Source organism: Oxyura jamaicensis, chromosome 2, assembly GCF_011077185.1.
Source record: "Oxyura jamaicensis isolate SHBP4307 breed ruddy duck chromosome 2, BPBGC_Ojam_1.0, whole genome shotgun sequence".
Taxonomy (NCBI): Eukaryota; Metazoa; Chordata; class Aves; order Anseriformes; family Anatidae; genus Oxyura; species Oxyura jamaicensis.
In genome coordinates, this window is record NC_048894.1 from 43257752 (window position 1) to 43277701 (window position 19950).

At 36.8% G+C, this 19950-nt stretch overlaps 1 protein-coding gene across 1 annotated transcript in view; it reads right to left on the bottom strand.

Annotated features, from left to right (window-relative positions):
* The window catches only part of OSBPL10 (oxysterol binding protein like 10), a 112839-nt gene that overhangs the window by 28136 nt on the left and 64753 nt on the right, over nt 1-19950 (bottom strand). The window contains exon 6 of the mRNA XM_035318297.1: nt 11620-11774. Within this exon, the coding sequence (XP_035174188.1) occupies nt 11620-11774 (155 nt within the window). The remainder of the gene's footprint in view (nt 1-11619; nt 11775-19950) is intronic.

Here is a 19950-nt window from a genome sequence, read left to right on the forward strand (position 1 = left end):
GAGACACAGTGAGGACTTGTACAGGATTCATAGGCAATTCTTGGCAATTCTTCGTGTAACTGGACCAAAGTACTTTAAGAATTTTTATTAAGACATAGAAAAGCTTTCATATAGTATAAGAAATGTAGTCAGGAGCAAAAGGATGACTCTCATAAGCTTTAAACATCTGCATAAAAAGACACAATTTCATAATATTGCAACACAAGTAGCCCTTAAGTCTTTCTATACTCAAAAGAATTGCCAAATGATACTACAGAGTAACACTGTACGAAACACTTCTGCATTGAGAGAAAGGTGGAATAAATTAGTTGCAGGGCTTGTTCAGAATCAACATTAAACAGAATTAGCATTCTCAGACTTGGCAAATAATGCTATATTTTCTGTAGAGTCATCTGATTACAATTAGTTCTACTAGTGCACATAAAAGTCAAAGGCTTCATTTTAATTTTCAGACTCCCTTCATAATGATATAGGTTTACAAGCATCATTTACATTTGCATTTGTGTAACTTGCGAGATTGCAAACAGGTTTTCTGTGGGTGTAAGATTAAATATAACTCTGTGTAAGGCCAGAGAGTTTTAGAATATTTACACTAATGTGACAAATTGGCTCCAGACAACGTTCACTCATCTCAACCCCAGAATTAGAATTCTCTTTGTACAGGAAATACATCAACAATCCCCCAAAAGTGGTAATAAATAATGAGCTGTTGGCTTCTTGCAGAGCTTGTCGCTGTATCAGAATTGACAGAACTGTACAAAACTGCATGTGTCACACGTCTTTTTCCAGCACGTACAACTTTGAAATATTTAATTGCATTTACTACCAGCTGTGGCATGCACCTGATAGAAAAATGGGAGCTTACTGCACCCCATCCATTACTGGCAGTGAACTGAATTTGATTTAGCTTGTCCAGTAAGTTGCATTTATTAAATTATTTTATATACAGACTAGCATATTAACATGCTGTGAAAAGAGTAATTCCCATATGAAACACTGAAATTAACAGGTATCAAATAGAAAATTTCAGTTGACATTAACCTAAATCTTGAAACAAACAATGCATTTACTTCAACCCCATGATGAAGACAGAAATCACTATTATCTAAGCACTTGTCTAACTTCCAAATGCATTGTAATTTAAAGATTAACACGTTTAAGCTTACCCATAAGGTACTGACACTTTTTTTTTTTTTTTAAATATATCCAGCAAGCTCCTGCATCTCTTTAAATAGGCTTTTCTCCACTTCAAGAACACTCCAAATAAAACAAAATGGAAAATACTTGTCGCAACAGTTACCACCACACCATTACACAACGTAAATGCACAGGAGGGGAAAGAAGAGGGTTGGAAAAGCAGGGCTAGGGTGAACTCAGGTTATTCGTTGCTTCAGCCTCGGCCTCCATCATACTTATACCTTATTTACATGTTGCTCCCAGTAACTTTTTGACTGATGATCACAAAGGAAGAGTAGCAGATCAAAGATAAAGCTTCAAATGCACCAACATCCCATATTCTGATTGTAACATGGGATATCAAAGTTCCAGTGACTTTCAAGGAAACTTAAGGGCTCCCAGTGGTCAAGCTTTTTTTTTTTTAATTTATTTACTTATTTTAAAAGTGGCTTAACAAGTGCAAATACAAAACAGATCTTAAATGGGGACTTTAGAAAGCAGAACTTATTGCAGCTCATACACCTCAATTTCATCCTCAACAAGGTCTCTGAAAAGCAGCAAAAATAGGTGATGCTCAACTGATTTTATCTATTCAGAATATTTCATAGGAGCTGCCCCATCTACTACATTTGTCGCCAGCTTTTGCTTTAATTGCTGGGAATTTTTTTCTACACTATTAATACACAAAAAGTCTACCACGGGGGGGGGGGGGGGGGGACAAAACAAAATTACTAGCATTCAATTGTTATAGCTTAGATTTAATATTTAATATCGATCAATGGAAATTAGAGTTAAGATAATGTCAAAAATATGAATACAAGTACCAGAGGATGATAATCAAATGAGAAGGATTTTATTTCTAAGAAGTAAGCATGCTATAACTTATACCTAACAGTATGGCAAGAAAAAATATCTTTCTTTTTGCTTTGCAAGTCATCTACATACAGATCCCATCAGCAAGACAGTTGATTTCTCCTTCTTCCAACTGCATGATGGAAAAAGGAGCGAACAGGCATATTTTCTACTTACCTGAACTACAGATACCAAGAAAAATAATCCATATGTACCTATCTGGATAGGTAACTGCCGCATTTGGTTTTGGAGCATGAGAGAGAGGGCTCAATATTTATATAATCCTGGATATACAGTTCATCACTAATAAGTAAAACCACAGAATATTTGGCAGAAAAAGTTTGCATCAGTTAATAATGCCTACAAAAAGCCCAGAAATTAATTTCTTACCAAAGCTGTTATTTGTGAATGGTAATTCAAATGTCCAGAGAAAATAACATTCTTCAAAACAGGACTAACAATTAAAATATCTCAATTTTTTGTGTATGGATTTTTTAATGTATTTTGTGAGTTGTTATTTTGATTTTGTTTGTTTTCATTAGAATAGGCTACAAACATGGGATGTTCTGAAAATCTCTGTGGCTAGGGACAAGCGCAAGGATGGCAGTGTGGCACTGTGGACAACCTCTCTGTCACACAAGCTTTTAGATGCATCAAGTTAGAGCAGTCATTTACTGTATCAAGTAATACCTTGCTCATTTTAGGAGATCCTCCACTACGAAAGAAGTATGTGAAGCCCATTTTGCAGAAATGCGTCTTGATACTAATACCTAGTAAATGTAGATGAGCTGACATACAGATGATGCAAGCAGTGAGAATAATCACAAAACCTGTATCTTAGGTGACAAATAGGTCTGTAATCCTTTTCCTTCCCAGCAAAAGCAATCTGCCAGGCATCTGAAGGCAAGAACATTATCTGGATATTCACTATTATGACAGCTTCACTAACACATATGCACACCCTTTATTTTTTCAGTATCTCTGGGAACAGAGGTCTTTCTCATAAAGAACAAACTCAGAAAGCTTCCATTTCCTACACTGAAGAAGCATTTCAACTCTGATCTATGACCGTATTTGGGTGGTAAATACAACAATATAACAGTGAAGAGGACCACATAAAGAGATTTAAGAATAAAAAGCTTTAGTTTGTTGTTATGAAAAATCATATGTAACCTGAAACACAGGGCATCTATGTCTATGCTGCAGTACAGCCTGTGTAAGCCTTCAGAAAAAATATACTAGAAACAAACTATGGAAGTGATTATGTTTTCTTCAGAATAAAGTAATCATCATCAGTCAACATCTTTTTAAACACAGGGATCCTCATTTGGGTTACCTACAGCACTGTAATCCTGTTATGCACTAAATCTTGTTTGTTGGACACCTTTTCTCCTTATATGAACACATCTTCTTCGTAAGGAAATTCCTCTTGCTTATCTTCACTTTCATAAACCAAAAGCAGTCAGTACTGAAAAGCAGCTCATTCCTAAGCACAGACTCCACAGAAAAAGATTAAGTATCGGTACCAGTCCATGCATCTTGTGAGCATCTCTCATTAAAGGAGAGTTACAGCACTGTTTAATGTGAATCCTAGAACACCAGAGGACTCTGTAGTATTGCATAAATTCTGTAAGAACTGCAAATAAATATTTTTCATCACTGGTATCATCAGAAAAGAGGAACAGCAACATGAACAAAAAAAAGAAAACGTTAAAAGAGAAAAGCCCCACTGACTTGTCCTAAATAGAGGCAAAAAGCATGAAGGCTAGTGTAAACCACAATAATGAATTTTATGCTAATCTAAAAACACGAGCAAAATAATACAGTATCACAAAATAAAGAATTTTAACAGAACCTATTTCTAATGCTAGAGAGTTATTAGTGAAGAAAAGCTTTCCAGAAGATACTCTCAAAACAGAAAATCAAATTTTTAGAAGCAAGACAACTGTAAATACAGCATCGGACACTACTCAAAAATAAGTTACTTGCCATCTACAAGCTTGCAGACAACAGTGTGGCAGGACAGACTCCCAGCATCAGCCAGGCAAAACTTCAGAGACTGTGAGGGGTCTGAAAGTCACATACACCTGTGACTTTTGGGGAACTAGGGACAAAAGATTGCACTGAGCTGCAGGCTGTTAAGGAAGGAACATGGAGGAAAGCATGGCAGATTCTACTATCTAGACTTCCTTCTGTATTAGAAGGCATCCTCTCTAGACCGAGATCCTTGGGAAGAAACCTGAAGAACTGTGAGCAACGTGCCTCTCACCCCCAACAAAAAAGGGAAAGACAAACACCTTTTTGGTAAGGTACTCAGCAGGTAGTGTTAGTCACCCACCATCCCGTACAGCACGCTAGTAAGGAAGGGCAGCACACTCAAATGAACCTTCACTCACATCAATAGAATCCCTAGTGCTTTAATGTTCTGTTTTGACCAGAGAAATGCTCAGGTACTTGTTACTTGTATCTGGTTACCAGAATGCAGGTCTCCTATTTGATAGTTGGAAATCACTGCCTTTACATCTTATGACCTATAAACAATACCATAATAATTAAAAAAGACAAAAAAAAAAAAAAAAAAGGAAAAGCCAAAGGAGGATTTATATTCTTTCTAGTATGTTTTCACACTACATCCATTTATAAACTTAGTCATTTATAAGCTTTAGAAAATGCAGGGAGGTCCCATGACAGAGCATGACTCTTCTCAGAGCAATAGGATGACAGGCAACAGACAAGCTGAAGCACAGGAAATTCCAGACAGATACTGGAAAGAAAACATTACCACAAGAATGGTCAAATACTGCAACAGGCCATGCAGACAGACTACAGGACCTCTACCCCTTTGGAGGTTTTCAAGACTTGGCTGGACATGACCCTGAGCAACCTGATTTGAATAGGTTTGCTTCGAGCAGCTGTTTGAACTGCAATGACTGCTGGAGAAGCCTTTCCACCTGAGACCACACATGGGTAGAATCACCACAACTCATCATCGCAGGCAGAAAACAGAACCCCCCTATGTTTTTCTAACAAGACCAGATGAAACAGCTGAGGCCAGCTGGGATGATGCTTCACTTAGCAACATAAAGCAATTCCAACCTGAGACAAAAACTCTTTGTAAAAGAGCTCAGCCCAACTTACTGAAGTCTAATTAAGTTACTGATAGCCTTAATGAGCTGGGTAAGCTTACTAATAGACAGTGTGGCCAAGCACGCCTATATAAACATGCTAAGAAATAAAACTGACAGCACAAAGCAAATCAATTAGCACACAACAAATCAATTAGTGCACAATCTTGAAATAAAATTAATATTGGCTTTGGAGCTAGCGTTGCAGAGGGCACAAGTTTTATAATGAGCAGAATAAGCAATCAATCCATTTTAACTCAGTTTTTAAACTTTACTGCAAGGGAACCTGAATTCTTTATATTCCAATGATTAATTTTCATTGAAATTCACTGGTGATTATGGAATGCCAAATGAATCAGAGCTTCGTGTTTAATCAAATTAGATGTAAATTTTGTATTACTTTAATTTTATTTTAAGTAGAATATTACTCTTAAATATATCTTGCAGATATTAGACAGAATACATGCATTTTGGGTGTTGGACTGATTCAACAAAAATGGAAGGGCTTCCGCAGCAGATTAATTTGCACCTACTATTTACATGAAAGGTTTTACTAGAGATTGTCTGCTGACACAGTAACTATTCCAGAAAGCTACCCCCCCAAAAAAGTCAAAATTAGTTAGATTATCTTAGTCATTGTCTATCAGTGCTGCTGTAGCAGGCTTAGGGTCATTTAATTCTACTTTTAGTATAATTGTACATTTAATCCCGAAATATATCTTCCCTGGAAATTTTCAATTGATTATCTCAGAGTTCATTTCTCAGATGGTCTGATAGTGAATGGATTAACTGGTAACATCTTTGCCCAGAGGTTAAATTTATCTATCCAAGTCATTACAGGCCATTTACCGTGCTCTTCAGCCCAAAAAGTACTTAATCACGCAGAAGGCAAAAAGCAGAACACGCTCAGAAATCCTGTAATGTCAGTATCAAACAATGAAAAGGGACTCTAATACTGCAAATATTACTTTCCCACCCTGATCTGTTTTCTTTCCATTACCGCATTACTTTCCATTACTTGTGGCTAGCACTGTATGCTCATCGCTAAGCTGATCTCCCAACATTAATTACACACATTTATGTCAAGGACAAAAAAGAACTAGGAAACACTAGGAAAAAAATACAGTAGGAAACAGCATCTTGGACAAGTCTGCCAAGAGACATATCTACAGAAAAGATAATATTGAATTAGGGATCACTTCTTGTATCTAGCTTAGTTTCTAAAATTACAGAAACACTTGAAATTATTTCTTAGCACCTCTAGCACATTCTGTAATGGCTCTAAAGGCTAAAGGGCTCTGTAGAAGATGAAATATCATTGTATTAGGATCCATATTAATTTAATGATAGAAAACTTCAGCCAGAAAGAGCCTATTACATGAAGAGATTGGACAAACTGGACAAAAACACATTTTTTTAAAACTAAGAACAAAGCAGTTCAGTGCCTCCTGTGCAAATAGCACAGTTCTTTCTTACAGCTGAAAATATTAAAGTTCTGATCATACAGGGGACAGAAATACCCTTAATGATCTAGAGTTGACTGCACTTGTGCTGGACTGACAATCACTATCACAATTAAAACCTGGTTAGGTAATCAGAGCTAAGCCTCAATCCTAGATAGCTAAAACTTCTATTAAAAAGACACTTCAGTATGGAACACGCGTACAGCTCTCACGCACATAAGCAAGAGGAAGTTAGGGACAGGAAAGCAGAGAGACTGCAGAGATGTCAGATCCACAGGATCGTAGGAATCAGCTGGCATGGCAAGTTAAGGCATAAAAATCACATCAAGAGAGCTAAATTGCAGATGTAGCTACAGCATGATTTTTGTAATAATTCTTAACCAAACTGTTAAATCAAAAGAAAATTAGTCCTTCCCTCTCGGGTCTCCCATATAAACAGCCTGTTTCCCATTTGTATTTAGCTGTCAGGGGAAGTATTTGGCCTGCGGTCACATTTTGTTTGCTCAAGAGGGGAATTCTGACACCCAAGATGACAATTAGTTGAACTGGAAGAGTAGTGCTCACATGGAAGTGATTCACAATTTTATTCTACTAAAGCACAAAGTTATTACAATTGAATTTATTATGAGACTCGGTATTTCAAAACTAATCAATTTCAAGGCTTTGAGAAAGAAATTGCAGAATTGTAAACCATTACATGAAGGAAGCAGGCCATCATTTGTTGCAGACTGAACCAAGTTCACATCACCATTTTGAAGAGCGTACACAGGCCTACTCGTCCTGTTCTGCTTTACAGGAAAAATCCTATATAATACCTTGAAATTATAACTTAAACCAAAAAGTCCAATCAGGTTCATTAGGGTATGCACTAAATGTATTTTAAGTAATCTCACACCCAACATAGAATAGCTCCGTTCAGATCAGCCCTTATTCCCACTCGTGCCTGATGTTTCAGGCGGACTGACCAAAAATATCCAAATGTGTAAACTAAATAAAAACTTAAAGATCTGAAGTATGAAAGCATGAAAAATGAAAGATATCTGCACTTCACTGTCAGTGGTTACTTCCTCCAGTTAAGATGTCAGGCTTTAAGCTAATGCTGTCCCATATCACAATCCTAAGATGCAATTCTCATTTGGGAAGAAAAATCAGTAACACCAAGTGACAACAAAGGAGATGATAAAATAGGCGAGGAAATACACATGAAAATCATTTCTGCTACAAGATCTTTTATTTTTTCAGTTAGTTTAAGCAATATCTCTAATGATATCCCTATACTTAGACGCAAGAAACACCCTTAATAACAAAAGCAAGTAAACACCAACATATTATTTAAAAATAAGACTATTCAGCTGCTACATTATTTCACCAGGGGAGAAATTCCAACCTGAAACCCTAATTGTGTGACCAACTAAAAAGAAATGTTTTACTTCAGTTACATATGGTATCAAAACTCAACTCTTGACATTATACCCCTCAAGAATGCTTACATATTAAAGCAAAATTGCATCAGGTGTGCCTTGTTATTCTAGAGGGGTATTCTAAAGATCCATGCTTTCTTCATAAACATATAAAAAAAACGCAGAAAAAAAACAAGTCACTGGTTTGTTAATGATGTTTCTTAATGCAGTGCTACAAAGCCTCCACATGCTGTGCTGAGAATTAACATAACTATCGCTAAACACATTCAGCAACTTGGCCATGTTGCCAGGAAACTGCTGCCAGCAGCAGCCTCCTATATCAAGGAAGATTCCCGATAGTTCCCCCCAACACAACGAACATCTCTGTTTTCTTAAGATCACTGCTGATCCACATACCTAAAATGATGATTTCCCTATAAGTAATGTTCTAGAAGAGAAGTAGCCAAGTCGGTTGTTCATCAAGGGCAGCAGCAGCTTAATGGTGTTTCCTATTTCAGACTGCAGGTCAATTCGCTACTTGTTTAGTTGGTAGATCTAATATATGATGCTGAATGCCAGCCAAAAAGCTCTCTCCCATTTCTTTGGGGTATAGCCTCTAAGGGACAGAGGAAATACCATAAAAAATACAAAATTATTATTTTTAAAAAGTCAAGGCATGATCAAAGAAGAAACCAGAATTAGTTTTGACAGCACTGAAAGAGGAACCAGCACTCTCTTGCCATGACTTCTTTAAAATTAAGGATCACTTCTTCTAGCAGGGATATTTTGAAAGCTAGCCCCATTTACACACTACCAACTTATACAGAGATGAGGACCAGCCAGGGATTAAATTGTTATTCTTTTGTGTTTGGTTTTGGTGTGGGGTGTTGTTTTTTTGTTGTTTTTTTTTTTTTTTCATTCTTTTGGAAGAAAAAAAGAGAGAACTTTCATTGAGAGAACTGAGCATCATTTGAATGACACTTGTGGATTCCTCTTTTTCTCCTTCCACACCTAAAAGCAACTACCAGATAAACAAAAATAAGTCAGGGTCTTCAACATCACGAGTTTCTTAACAATGACATCTAGATGCATTATCTCATTCTCTATTGATGTCACTGCCATTACTAACAAGGATGTATCTGGGCCAGGAAATAAGTGGAATATGGTGATTTGCAGTTGCTTTTATATATAATTTCACATACTAAGTAACTAGCACAGTCACTGCTTTTTATATCTTTAAATGTAAACTGAGTACTTAGTGCCACTCTTACTCATACACGACAGGCCAAAATATATTTGAAAATACGCTGAAATGGACATACGGAATTTTTAAAAAGTGTTAAGTTGAGGAGTCTTGATAGCTTGGAAAAATATATTTTAAAAGTCAGACACCATCTCCTGGGTGACTGTCTAGGTCAGACAGCATCCTTAGCAAGGTAACAATTGCTCAAAAGTTTTTCCTCTTCTACAAAGCCTGTTCTTCTCCAGCCCTCCATTCTGTAGTCACAGCACCAGGAAGCTCCAGCCCCCTCTTTGACACTTTGCTCAGGTTATGCTGCTGGGCAGAAAACCTGCAGCATTCTAGAAAAACGATGTCTTCTCCCAGGCAAGGATCTGACCACAGCAATCCAAAGAGGTACAACCATAACAGGGCATGATAGCTTGCTAGACCTGAAGCTGAACACGAAAACAACAAAAGCCCTAACTTAGATGCAACTGTTCACCTCTTCCACAGCTCCGGTTTTGTGCTTCAGTCTTCCAGTAGCACACTGGTATCTTGATCAAAACTGAAAATCCATCTGATACTTTTGAAAGAACACTTCAATTTCTGAGTCAACAGTATCAATCTTGGATGGCATGAAGCACACAGAGACTCTGTGGAAGGGATATAGCTTTGGAAAGAGCTTCAGGTAATGAATCCTGATTCAGGCCATTTTCTGGTGCAAACCCAAATTTCTGCTTAACAAATTGTACTACCATAACTAAAATTACATGTGCAAATCCAGATGCTACCTACTGCTTGTGCCAAAAACACAGTCCTCAGGTTAGCTTTATATAACCTAAAAATCTTTCATTTTTTTAAGGGCTAATGTCCCAGAGGATCCAAATGCAAGCTGCTGATTTCGGGAAGATGTCCCACAAAGCACTGAGTATTCTGTACTAAAAACAGTGTTATGCTCCCTTGCTCACTATATTCATCTCTCCACGGGTACTCCCTTCTGAATAAATTATGAGTTCCACGAGCAAAGCATGCATAACTCATTTCCCATTGGCAAAAGAAAGGGAGGAGCTGAGAATGAAAATATAGATAGACAGACAGTAATTGAAAACAAGTCATAAATGGCTCAGCTCAACTGCAAAATGATCCTCTAAAAAAAAACTAATGAAACAAACTGCAGCTTATCAGTGAGTAAAGAAGTAACTTTCAAAACAATATTATTAAATATCTGCTTGTCTTAAGAAGATGAATAATTGCAGTTGACTTATATGAAAAAGAAATGATACAACCTCCTCGTAAAAAAAAAAATAAAACTAAACATTGAGAGTAGTGGACATTTTAACAGAATTTGAAATTACTGTCTAAGGACAAACCTGGAAGAGTAACAAAGTAACAAGTAATATTAAAAGAAATCTAGTTTAGTCCAGGATCTTTTGAACTATAGTCAACTCAAGATACTACAAAAGAACTGGAAAACCAAACAGCTTTATTTATCTCCCCAGCCATTACACATTTTGTTAAAGGCAATATATTTTAATTTAAGCCATTCCAATTGCCAAAGAGCATTCACTTGTAGTAAAGGGTTTCTTCAGCTCTCTCAAAAACGTCTTTCCAGTTCTCCAGGTCTCATGTGCTCCAGGTGCCCAACAATCTGTGAAGTCTCAGTGTGAAGTGTTTTCCTGGTGGGCAGCACTGGTATCCAGAAGCAGACAGTAGAAGCTGGAGACGTTTGGCATGGTGAGAGACTGTCAGTGCATCAGATGCCTGATACGTAGCTATGAGCCTCCTCAAAGAGTCGATGCTTCAGAACTGCCCTTTACCAAGTAAATGCCACAAAAGCACAAATCAACAGGCTGGTGCAGGATGACATGGACAAGTTTTGCCCATAATCACTTAACAGAAAAAGGGGTCAGAAAGCAATACAGAACTCTTCAACTCAGAGAATAATCAGCTGTGCCCAGAGGCATACAAGAGCACTCAGCAACATGGAAGAACAAGTAGCAAGCAAATCGTGTGGTCATAATGTCTCCTATCTGTCTCAAACCAGCATAAAAAACAAGCAGCTCTTCCTATTACCAAGAAGATAGGTATGTATACTGACAGACTGTTAATGGGTTTTACAATTGAGAGGAGATTATATGCTTGCCACAGTCCACTGTCTTTCTCCAAAGTACCTCAGAGAAGCAAAAGCACAGAGCAATATGTAAACATTTTTTCTAGTTTTCAGTGTGTGCTTTTGCACAAGACAGCATTTAAACAACTATTCCAAACAAATATGGTACCATAAAGTACAATAAGTTGTATTAATACAAGCATCCACTGTCCCACGTGGTTTGCATCTAATCAGTGTCAAGTCTCAGATACAACAGAAATGGCCTGCTTACCTCAGTATTTGGCTGTAACGTCTGTCCATCTTGGGTTGCAGATGGTACTATGGCCCACGTAATGTTGGCACTAGCAGATGATAAGGAGCTGAGGGCACCATTTTTCAGTTGCTCTGTGGAATGTGACTTGGGCCCAGGCCATCCCAGAATACCTTCTGAAGCAGAAAACAGATGTCAACTTACAAGAAGCAGATTAATGATTTTTTTTTCCATTCCTCACATCATTCTATTCGTATTAATGAACCTGTTTCCTGTTCCCATGCTCAGCTTTACTTCAGTAACAAAAATACTCCAGCATCTTCTATGCTGATTTATCTTTTTTTTTTTTTTTAAAGTCAATGAAGGAAGATTTTACATTATTCCTACCAGACAGAATTATACGTAAAGATTATACAAACTGACACACCTTGTTGATTAAAACAAGCAAGTATACTCTACCCAGCATTTTAATAGTTAAGAAGTTATCCAAGTCGACATTCCTGCATCTAATACAGTGAAGATATTTACCATATTTTATAAGCATAGATTAGTACTAGAAGAAGCGTGCCTAACCATTTAGTTTTTGCATCAGACCCCATTCCAGGACTAGTTCAGGTAATATCCTGTCCACTCCTCCCATTTACTCTGCTTGAAATCAGAGTTTCACTTAGCAGCTGTACTTTATTTCTGAGTGTACCAGAACTAAAGCCCTTCCTAGATTAAGTGCTAAAATGTTTTACCTGTACCAAAACCACAGTTCAGAAGAGTTCTCATTAGGAAGATACACATTAAATAGAAATCAAACAGAACTAGACATCAGACCAACCTCTATTTCTGGGGACATCTGTTTCCCAGGACAGGCCAGTATTTAGGGATGGTAACACAGAAAAACCATCAGCTAGGAAGGCACAGTTCCTCCCTCACTGCTCTAAACGTAGTATCACCATTCAAATCAGTAGCCCTCAGCAAAGGGCTTAAATTTCAGCTATTAATTACATGCTGTTATAAAATACAGAGATATGGATAAGAAAATTGCAGCTTTTTAGTCATTACCATGATAAGTATATGAAAACACAATTAGTGCCACCAGGAGAATCTCTTTCTCTCATCACTGCCAACATTTTCTGATGATCCCAACGAACACTATTTACGTTAAAGAACATGCAATTTCTCCTTCTTTATCACCAGTGGTTAACAGAAGTTGCCTCCTAGTTAAGATAAATGGTTTGATCCGGTGAGATAATGCTGTGTACTGTTATATTATCTTAATATTTGCATTATTAAAAATAGGTCACAAATCCTATAGCTGATATCTTACTAAATTCCAAAGATGAAATAATTACAGAACATTCCTCTCAGCTAAAATGGCACTAAATTATGATAGCATGATAAATATTCAGGTCTACTCGCTTAGCATGATTGTGTGGCACCAACTTGTGAATAAAGTATAAGCAAATAAAGTAAAATGATTTTCAAAGATCGGAGAAAATGGAGAAAAAACTTTTTTTTTTTTTTTAATATCTATTTCACACAATGACTCAAATTTTCCACTGACAAAAGAACATCATCTCTGTGGCTCTCATATTAGGCCTTTACTTTTACATGTTGCAAAGACTTTTGGGTTACAGTAACTTTGAGGACTATGCCAGTAGATGTTTTTAAATCCAGACTAAGTTGTGTGAACCACAAGAGAGAAAATAGTCTCTTCGTCTGACTTGCCCTACACATTGATCTTACATATCATGAAGCCAACATCTTTTCCCATTCCAAAAATGGAATTAAATCTACACATGATTATATGTGGCAAGACATGAAGAGTTCAGTGACTACTCATAGTTGCTCTTTAAGTCTTGAATAATTATTAAAAAAAAGGATAACCACAGATCCCTCAAAACAAGGTCTGATTCAGAGGGTAATCTGAAGATACTTCTGGCAGATCCAAAATGGACCTTCACTGCATGGCAGGAAGGAAGCATACCTTCAGCATTTAGGGATAAAACTAAGTTAGAAAACTTCAAATAAAGAAGTTTGTCCCTTAAAGGGAATTCACAAGGCTGTACATTGCTAAACTATATTTTTTTGGTCTTTCTGATGCTAATTCATACATATTTCAGAGAAGGGACCAAAAAGTAAAATCAAGAAAATAAACTCGTTTCATTTCAACAAAGAGTTTTATGGAGCATACCTATGCTTCTCATTCTTCATTACTTTGCAGTAAGTAATCTTGATCTATTTTTCTGTTTCTCCCTGTCAAACAGCTGAAAAGTGAATTATTATAGTTATTTTCCTATTACAGAGAAACTAAAAAAAAAATCTGAACCGACTGCTCTTTATGTAACTCTGAAAATACATCATCCACTCATTTCCTTGGGCTATCTGTTTCCTCTCTTCACACACAATCTATTTGGCCTTTACTGATTAATATATATATTTTTTTTAAATAAATTCATTTCTGTAAATAGCCACAGGAAAAAGCCATTTGAATAAACACCTTGCTTCAGAGGAAATTTGCAAGTGTAAACATGTACTTAGCCATCATTTACATATTTTTTTAAAAACGCTATATATCAGTTTTGCTCTTCAGAACAAACACACCTAGTAAAAAGGCTATGTACTTTGTCATCTTTCTCCCCGCGTTTTAAACCCTCTCACAGAGATTGAATCTGTTAGAACTATGCAAGCGTGTTTTTCCCTCTGTCCCAGGGGCAGTGCTATCCCTTGTCAAAGACTATTCCTATTCAGCTTAATCAGTTTTTTAAGCAGATCTTAACTACACCTTAGGATCTAGCCAACACCAAGAGGATGCTAAGAGTTACGGTCCAAAGGATAAAGCACATCTGCTTCCCAAACATCTCTTCATGTGAGAAAAATTATTGTGTTACAGTCTGCCTGCCTGGAACTGGACTACTCTGCAGAACAGACATGTGCAGTAAAAAACATTCATATACCACAGAAACCTAAATTAAAAGTCAGCTCTCTGAACAACTTGAAAAAATTTCCAAGCCCAGTTCCAAAGTGCCATCAGGGAATACTTGATAATCTTTAATCTGCAAATCTGCTCTGAGGTGTCAGCATTCTCATTTCATCCAAAAGGGGTTGCCATATACCTAACATAGTCCCCTACTTCCCAGACAAAAGCAAAGTGTGAAGAGAATTCATCAGAAATAATCTTCAAATCAAGTTAAAATCAGAATAAACCCTCTATACATAGAAAGTGAGAGGACACAAAAACATAACTCCTACTCCACTCACATATCAGTTGTATGCCAGAAACGGTCCCATGTGTGCTAGTAGAAACTACACTTGCCACAAAATAGTATAAGTAATTATCTACTTATCAAAGTATTTTATTGGAATTTATCCTCCTTTCCCCAGCCTAAGCAGATACCTGTAAATAACATGATCCACCCTAACAGAATTGCCATCTTCACTGCTTTATGGTGTACTAGATTTTCTATCACTAGTTCATTACCATTCTTCTAAAGACTTCATGAAAAAAATAAATAAAAAATAGAGTATGAGAAAGAAAGTTTATTCTTCAATGTTCATTAAGAATGGGAAGAAACTGCTGTCACTGTCAGTTTTTAAGAAAGATTTTTGTTCTGTTCTCAGTCCTAGCCTAAGACAGCAGACAAAGGTAAATTCAATTCTTATTTGATTCATTTCATCATTCTAAAGAAGTTCTCCAGAAGGACATTCATAAATGCTACTTTATTACTTGCTTTACGGCTATAAAAAGCACCACACCAATTAAAATAAAACATCTGTTTCTGTAGTAAACTATGCAGAAATTGGAAAGGATGTACCAAATACACTATTAGTAAAATCAACCAGATCTCTACCACCTGCATGATGTTGGTTATATGGTTCCAAGGGAGAAAAACTAGGCCAACTTTCCCTGGAAGTTCAGCGTATATGTATACACAAAACTGTAGCTCTCATAGAAAGTACCCAAAAATGAGCTTTCTTCCAACCCCTCAACACCAATTTCTACTGCAATGAACAGGCAGCAGATAAACCCCAAGCAAAGTACAGCTCCCAGACACAACCTGCTCTCCTTTCCCTGTAGCAATGCTACAGTTCACAAAAAGCATCTATTTCAGATTCAGATGGCACACCAGAGAGCATCCTACCCAAGTGCCCGTTTCTCCTGAGGGTTTCCACTTCACAGTTGCATACAGCAGAAGGGAGGGAAATTATCCCCAAAGAGGAGGTTTGAAGTAGATTTTTTCAGTTAAGCAGCACAGATCATTTACTTTCTTTGATTCCAGTTTCCTAGGTATCTGGTGTACCTTCAAACTATGTTTTCCTATAATTGATGCATGAAATATGCTTAACACCCACCTCAGTTCTACAACAAAAACCTTTCTATTTTTAAGTCCTCTGGTCTTGGCTTATAGACTAAAAAAAAAAAAAAAATCCAAGCACAATCGTAACCTAACGTCTATTGCTCAGACTCTTTACAATACGCTGTAACTACACTGTAACAAATATTCCCTTAACAATTCAACACTAGTCCTCGAGGAGAGACCAAAATTAGATGTGTATTCCTTCCATGGCCAGCGATGGATGCAACAGCTTTGTCACTCTACTGAATCCTACAGGAGGCTCAACGAGCAACAGCAAGCTGCACATCTGTTTTTCAGATTAGAAGAACAATGCTGTATTTGCAAATACTGGGCAAGGACTAGAAAATAATGCTATCTGTCAAAAGAAGAAGAGCATATAAGGAATAATGTATTATTAGCATATACATAAAACAGCAAACTGTTTTGGTTAGTCTCAACAGAAGCAAATCTAGTGCTGATGCATTTAAGGGAGACCTGACTATATGGAATTCAGTAAGTTTCACAGGTAATAAAGAATTTTTTCTCCTGTCTTCTTTCCTCATCCTTTCCTGCCCCCAGGCATTTGCGAGGGAGTTAGGGGTAGCAGGAACTGAGCAAGAAAGAAGACTCCCCTGCACAATTTTCTCTCCTCTTGCCATCTGAACTACAGAAGAATCCCTATTTGTCATTTGTCTCCAAATTAAAAGCATCTAGATTTTCTTTCCTGTACATTTATTTGCTCAAAAGGAGGCACTGGAGAATCTGGTAAAATAAAGTTCAAATACATCCCCCCCCCCCGCCCCCCCCCCCCCCCCCCCCCGACTACAGAATCATCTTCTGTCTACTTCTTGCCATGGCAGAAAAAAATTTAAAAAGCAGGATTTGCACACCCAAATGAACCTCAGAATATACATAGTGAGGATGATAATCTGTTTTTATTATTTTTAGTTTACCTTTAAAATACAACAACTTCTCAAAGAAAAAAAAAAAAAACGTTCTATTACACGCTTCAGAAAAGTGGTATGTGAAAATTAAAAATATATGAGGGAATTCCTGTGTGGGACATCATTTATTCAGTAAATGAATGTCTGATGTGAAACAGTTTAAATAAAGGATTTATCTGCACAGGCTGCTGACTGAAAAACAGGATTCTATTTGCCAAGATAATAAAATAAAAAGCAGACCTAAAACACAGCATAAGGTGATAAATCAGCTTTAAAACAAATTACTTGAGTTTGCTGCATTCTCAGGTTGGTACAGGCGGAAGGACGTTAACCATAACAGTCAACGGGCTTTAGAGACATTCTTCTGCCAAAGGCTACACAAGGGAAAAAGTAACACCAAAAGTTTTAAAGCTTTACATAGAGACAAGGTTTCTCTGCTGCATTTTTATTTAAAAAGCCACCTGCTTCCTGACTGCATGCCAAGTAAACCTGATCCTCTTGCAAGGCACACGAGCATTTGTTAATGCTGATAAGCAAATACTACACACTACACTACTAGATGACATCCTTGGCCAATTGGAAAATCTTTGAAATGCTTCTTTCTCCTACAAAAAAAAAAAAAAAAAAAAAAAAAATCCCAAAAGAATCCAAAACCCCAATGAAACTTAGAGGTATAGGTGCAATCCCTCATTTTCACCTCACACTGTACATAACCAATACTTCTAGCTAATACCCTTCTCCAGCACATTTTCAATTAAAGAAAAAAAAATTACAAAGAATTTAGCCAGAGATCAATGCGTATACTTTTAATGGAGACAGCTAGATATGAATTTGACATTGTTTTACTCCAAAGTAGAAACACAGACAGAATTTTTGCTTCGCTGGCTGTTCTTGTTGATGCACTTCCAAAATTGAGTACTGACAAAAAGAAAATCACAAAAAAACTTTCCTTGAATCTTTACTGTGGAAATAAAACATGTGTTGACTACCCTTCAAAAAAAGATTGAAGATTTCAGCTTAATCTTCATAACTGCTTGTAGACTTGAGGTATAAGACTGACAACTTGCGAGAAACACAAAGAGCTCAAAATCACATCTTCCTTAAACTATTTCACGCCAAAACATGTCATAAAATATTTAAAGTCAAGACCTACACAATCCTAGATACTGGATCAGATCTATCTATTCACACTACTGGAAAACAAAACAAGAAAATGTTACCTCAAAAGAAAGGAGCATTTTTTTTATTTTTAAAAACAGTTACAGTCTACAAATCTGTTTAAAATAGTAGCTATTTAATAATTATATTTGTGAGTGCATTCTCTAAGTATTATGTCAGAAACTCTCATCTACTTTAAGTCCTTGCTGTAGAAGCATTCAGACGGCAAGGCCTACGGTGCACAGAGGAGAAGTTAACAATCCATGCACAACTGGCCATAACAACTTCAAGAACAGAAACAGTGTAAAGGTACGGAGAAAGTAGATACTATCTATTCTTCTGGCAGTTCTTTGTATTTAGGACATAATAGCATGAGCATTTGATTCTGAAGGAAGGTGAAGTCAAAGGTAAGTTAAATTTAAGAAAGTTAAATTTAACAAAGTTAAGTCACTGCTTATTTCTCACACTCTACAAGGGAGTGCTGCTCTGCTTTGTGGGACCACCTTCATGAACTGTAGGCTAGAGACAAGTATGTTATCAAATTCCTACCTTGTCTGTCTGTGCAACAGCCTCAGGATCCTGCCCCCATTGCCTTCCCACAGGATTTATTTAACTAGAATCTTGGACACTACGTAGCAGGTAATGATGGCACTTGGATGGAAACGTTTGGCAATATATTGAACAAGGCCATCACAGCATCTTGGAAAGATGTTCTAGACTTTCCATTAGATGAACATATAGCTTTTAACCTAACAAGTTATTTTCACCTGACAGGATCAAGAGGTGACAATAAAGGTCACCGTTTGGTTGCTCCTTCTGGATATGCAATTTAAAAAAAAAATCACCTGGAGGACACAGAATCAAAATGAAATATATCGTCTCTCAGAGTTAGTTTGCTAGATTACTTAAAGGCATTAGTCTGATTAGGTATGAGTTTATGCAGCTTTGATGACTCTGAAATTCTACCGACTCAGCAGAAACGTTAAGTCCATCAAAGTACGCCTGAACAAGATTAACTGTGTAGGAAAATCAGTAATCAAGACTTTCAGGCCAGGTTCTTTCAGGCAACTGTGTTGCATAACAAGTCCTGGGGAGAAGGAAAGGAAAAGAAGTAATAATTTCACAGATTTTTAGTCAGGGAGAATAGTCTAAATATTTCAGCAGCTTTTAGTTTCCCCCCTCTCTCCCTGTCTCCCTCTTTCTAAATTACATACCAAATAAGCACACCTACACACTGAAGGATTAACTGCTTGCATTCAGGTTCTCACAGTTACACTGAAGATGCTGATATGAACAAGCGCTACAGCATTTCAGTTCCTGAAAGAATTCTCGTACAACTTTAAAGTCTAAAGGGAAAACAAACAAATAAGAATACCTATTAAATTTTATTAAGTACTTTATAATAGTGTCATTCAGCATTTTTTAGTGGAGGGAGAAGGGATTAAAAAAAGGGAACCCCTTTTAGCAAGTACTAGTGTTATATTTGTTTTTCCCTGCTATTGTGCACAGAACTGCAAAAATCATTATCAAGTCAAAACACAGCACTGATTTAACAGAAGATTACTTGGACAGAGATTCAAGGACATGTACGCCTCAAGTCGTCTATCTCTGACAGTTCACTTAGATCACATGGACACAAAAACCAACCTCCAGGGACTTCAAAACTGGAAACTGACTTTTCTTTGAAGGATGCTTCTCATCTTTGATCCAACCCTTTCTCTTTTGAAATGACATTATATCAAAGAATTCAATTAAAGGCACTTTACCATTACTATTTAGATATGTGCAAGTTTTCTGCATTTTCTAAATTAAAACCAGAATACAGAATGTTGTTGTTGTTCATTTACTTTACTCTCTGAAATATATCAGAATCTGGATTAGGGAAATCACAATATGCCATAGTATAGGCATCAAAGTTTTTA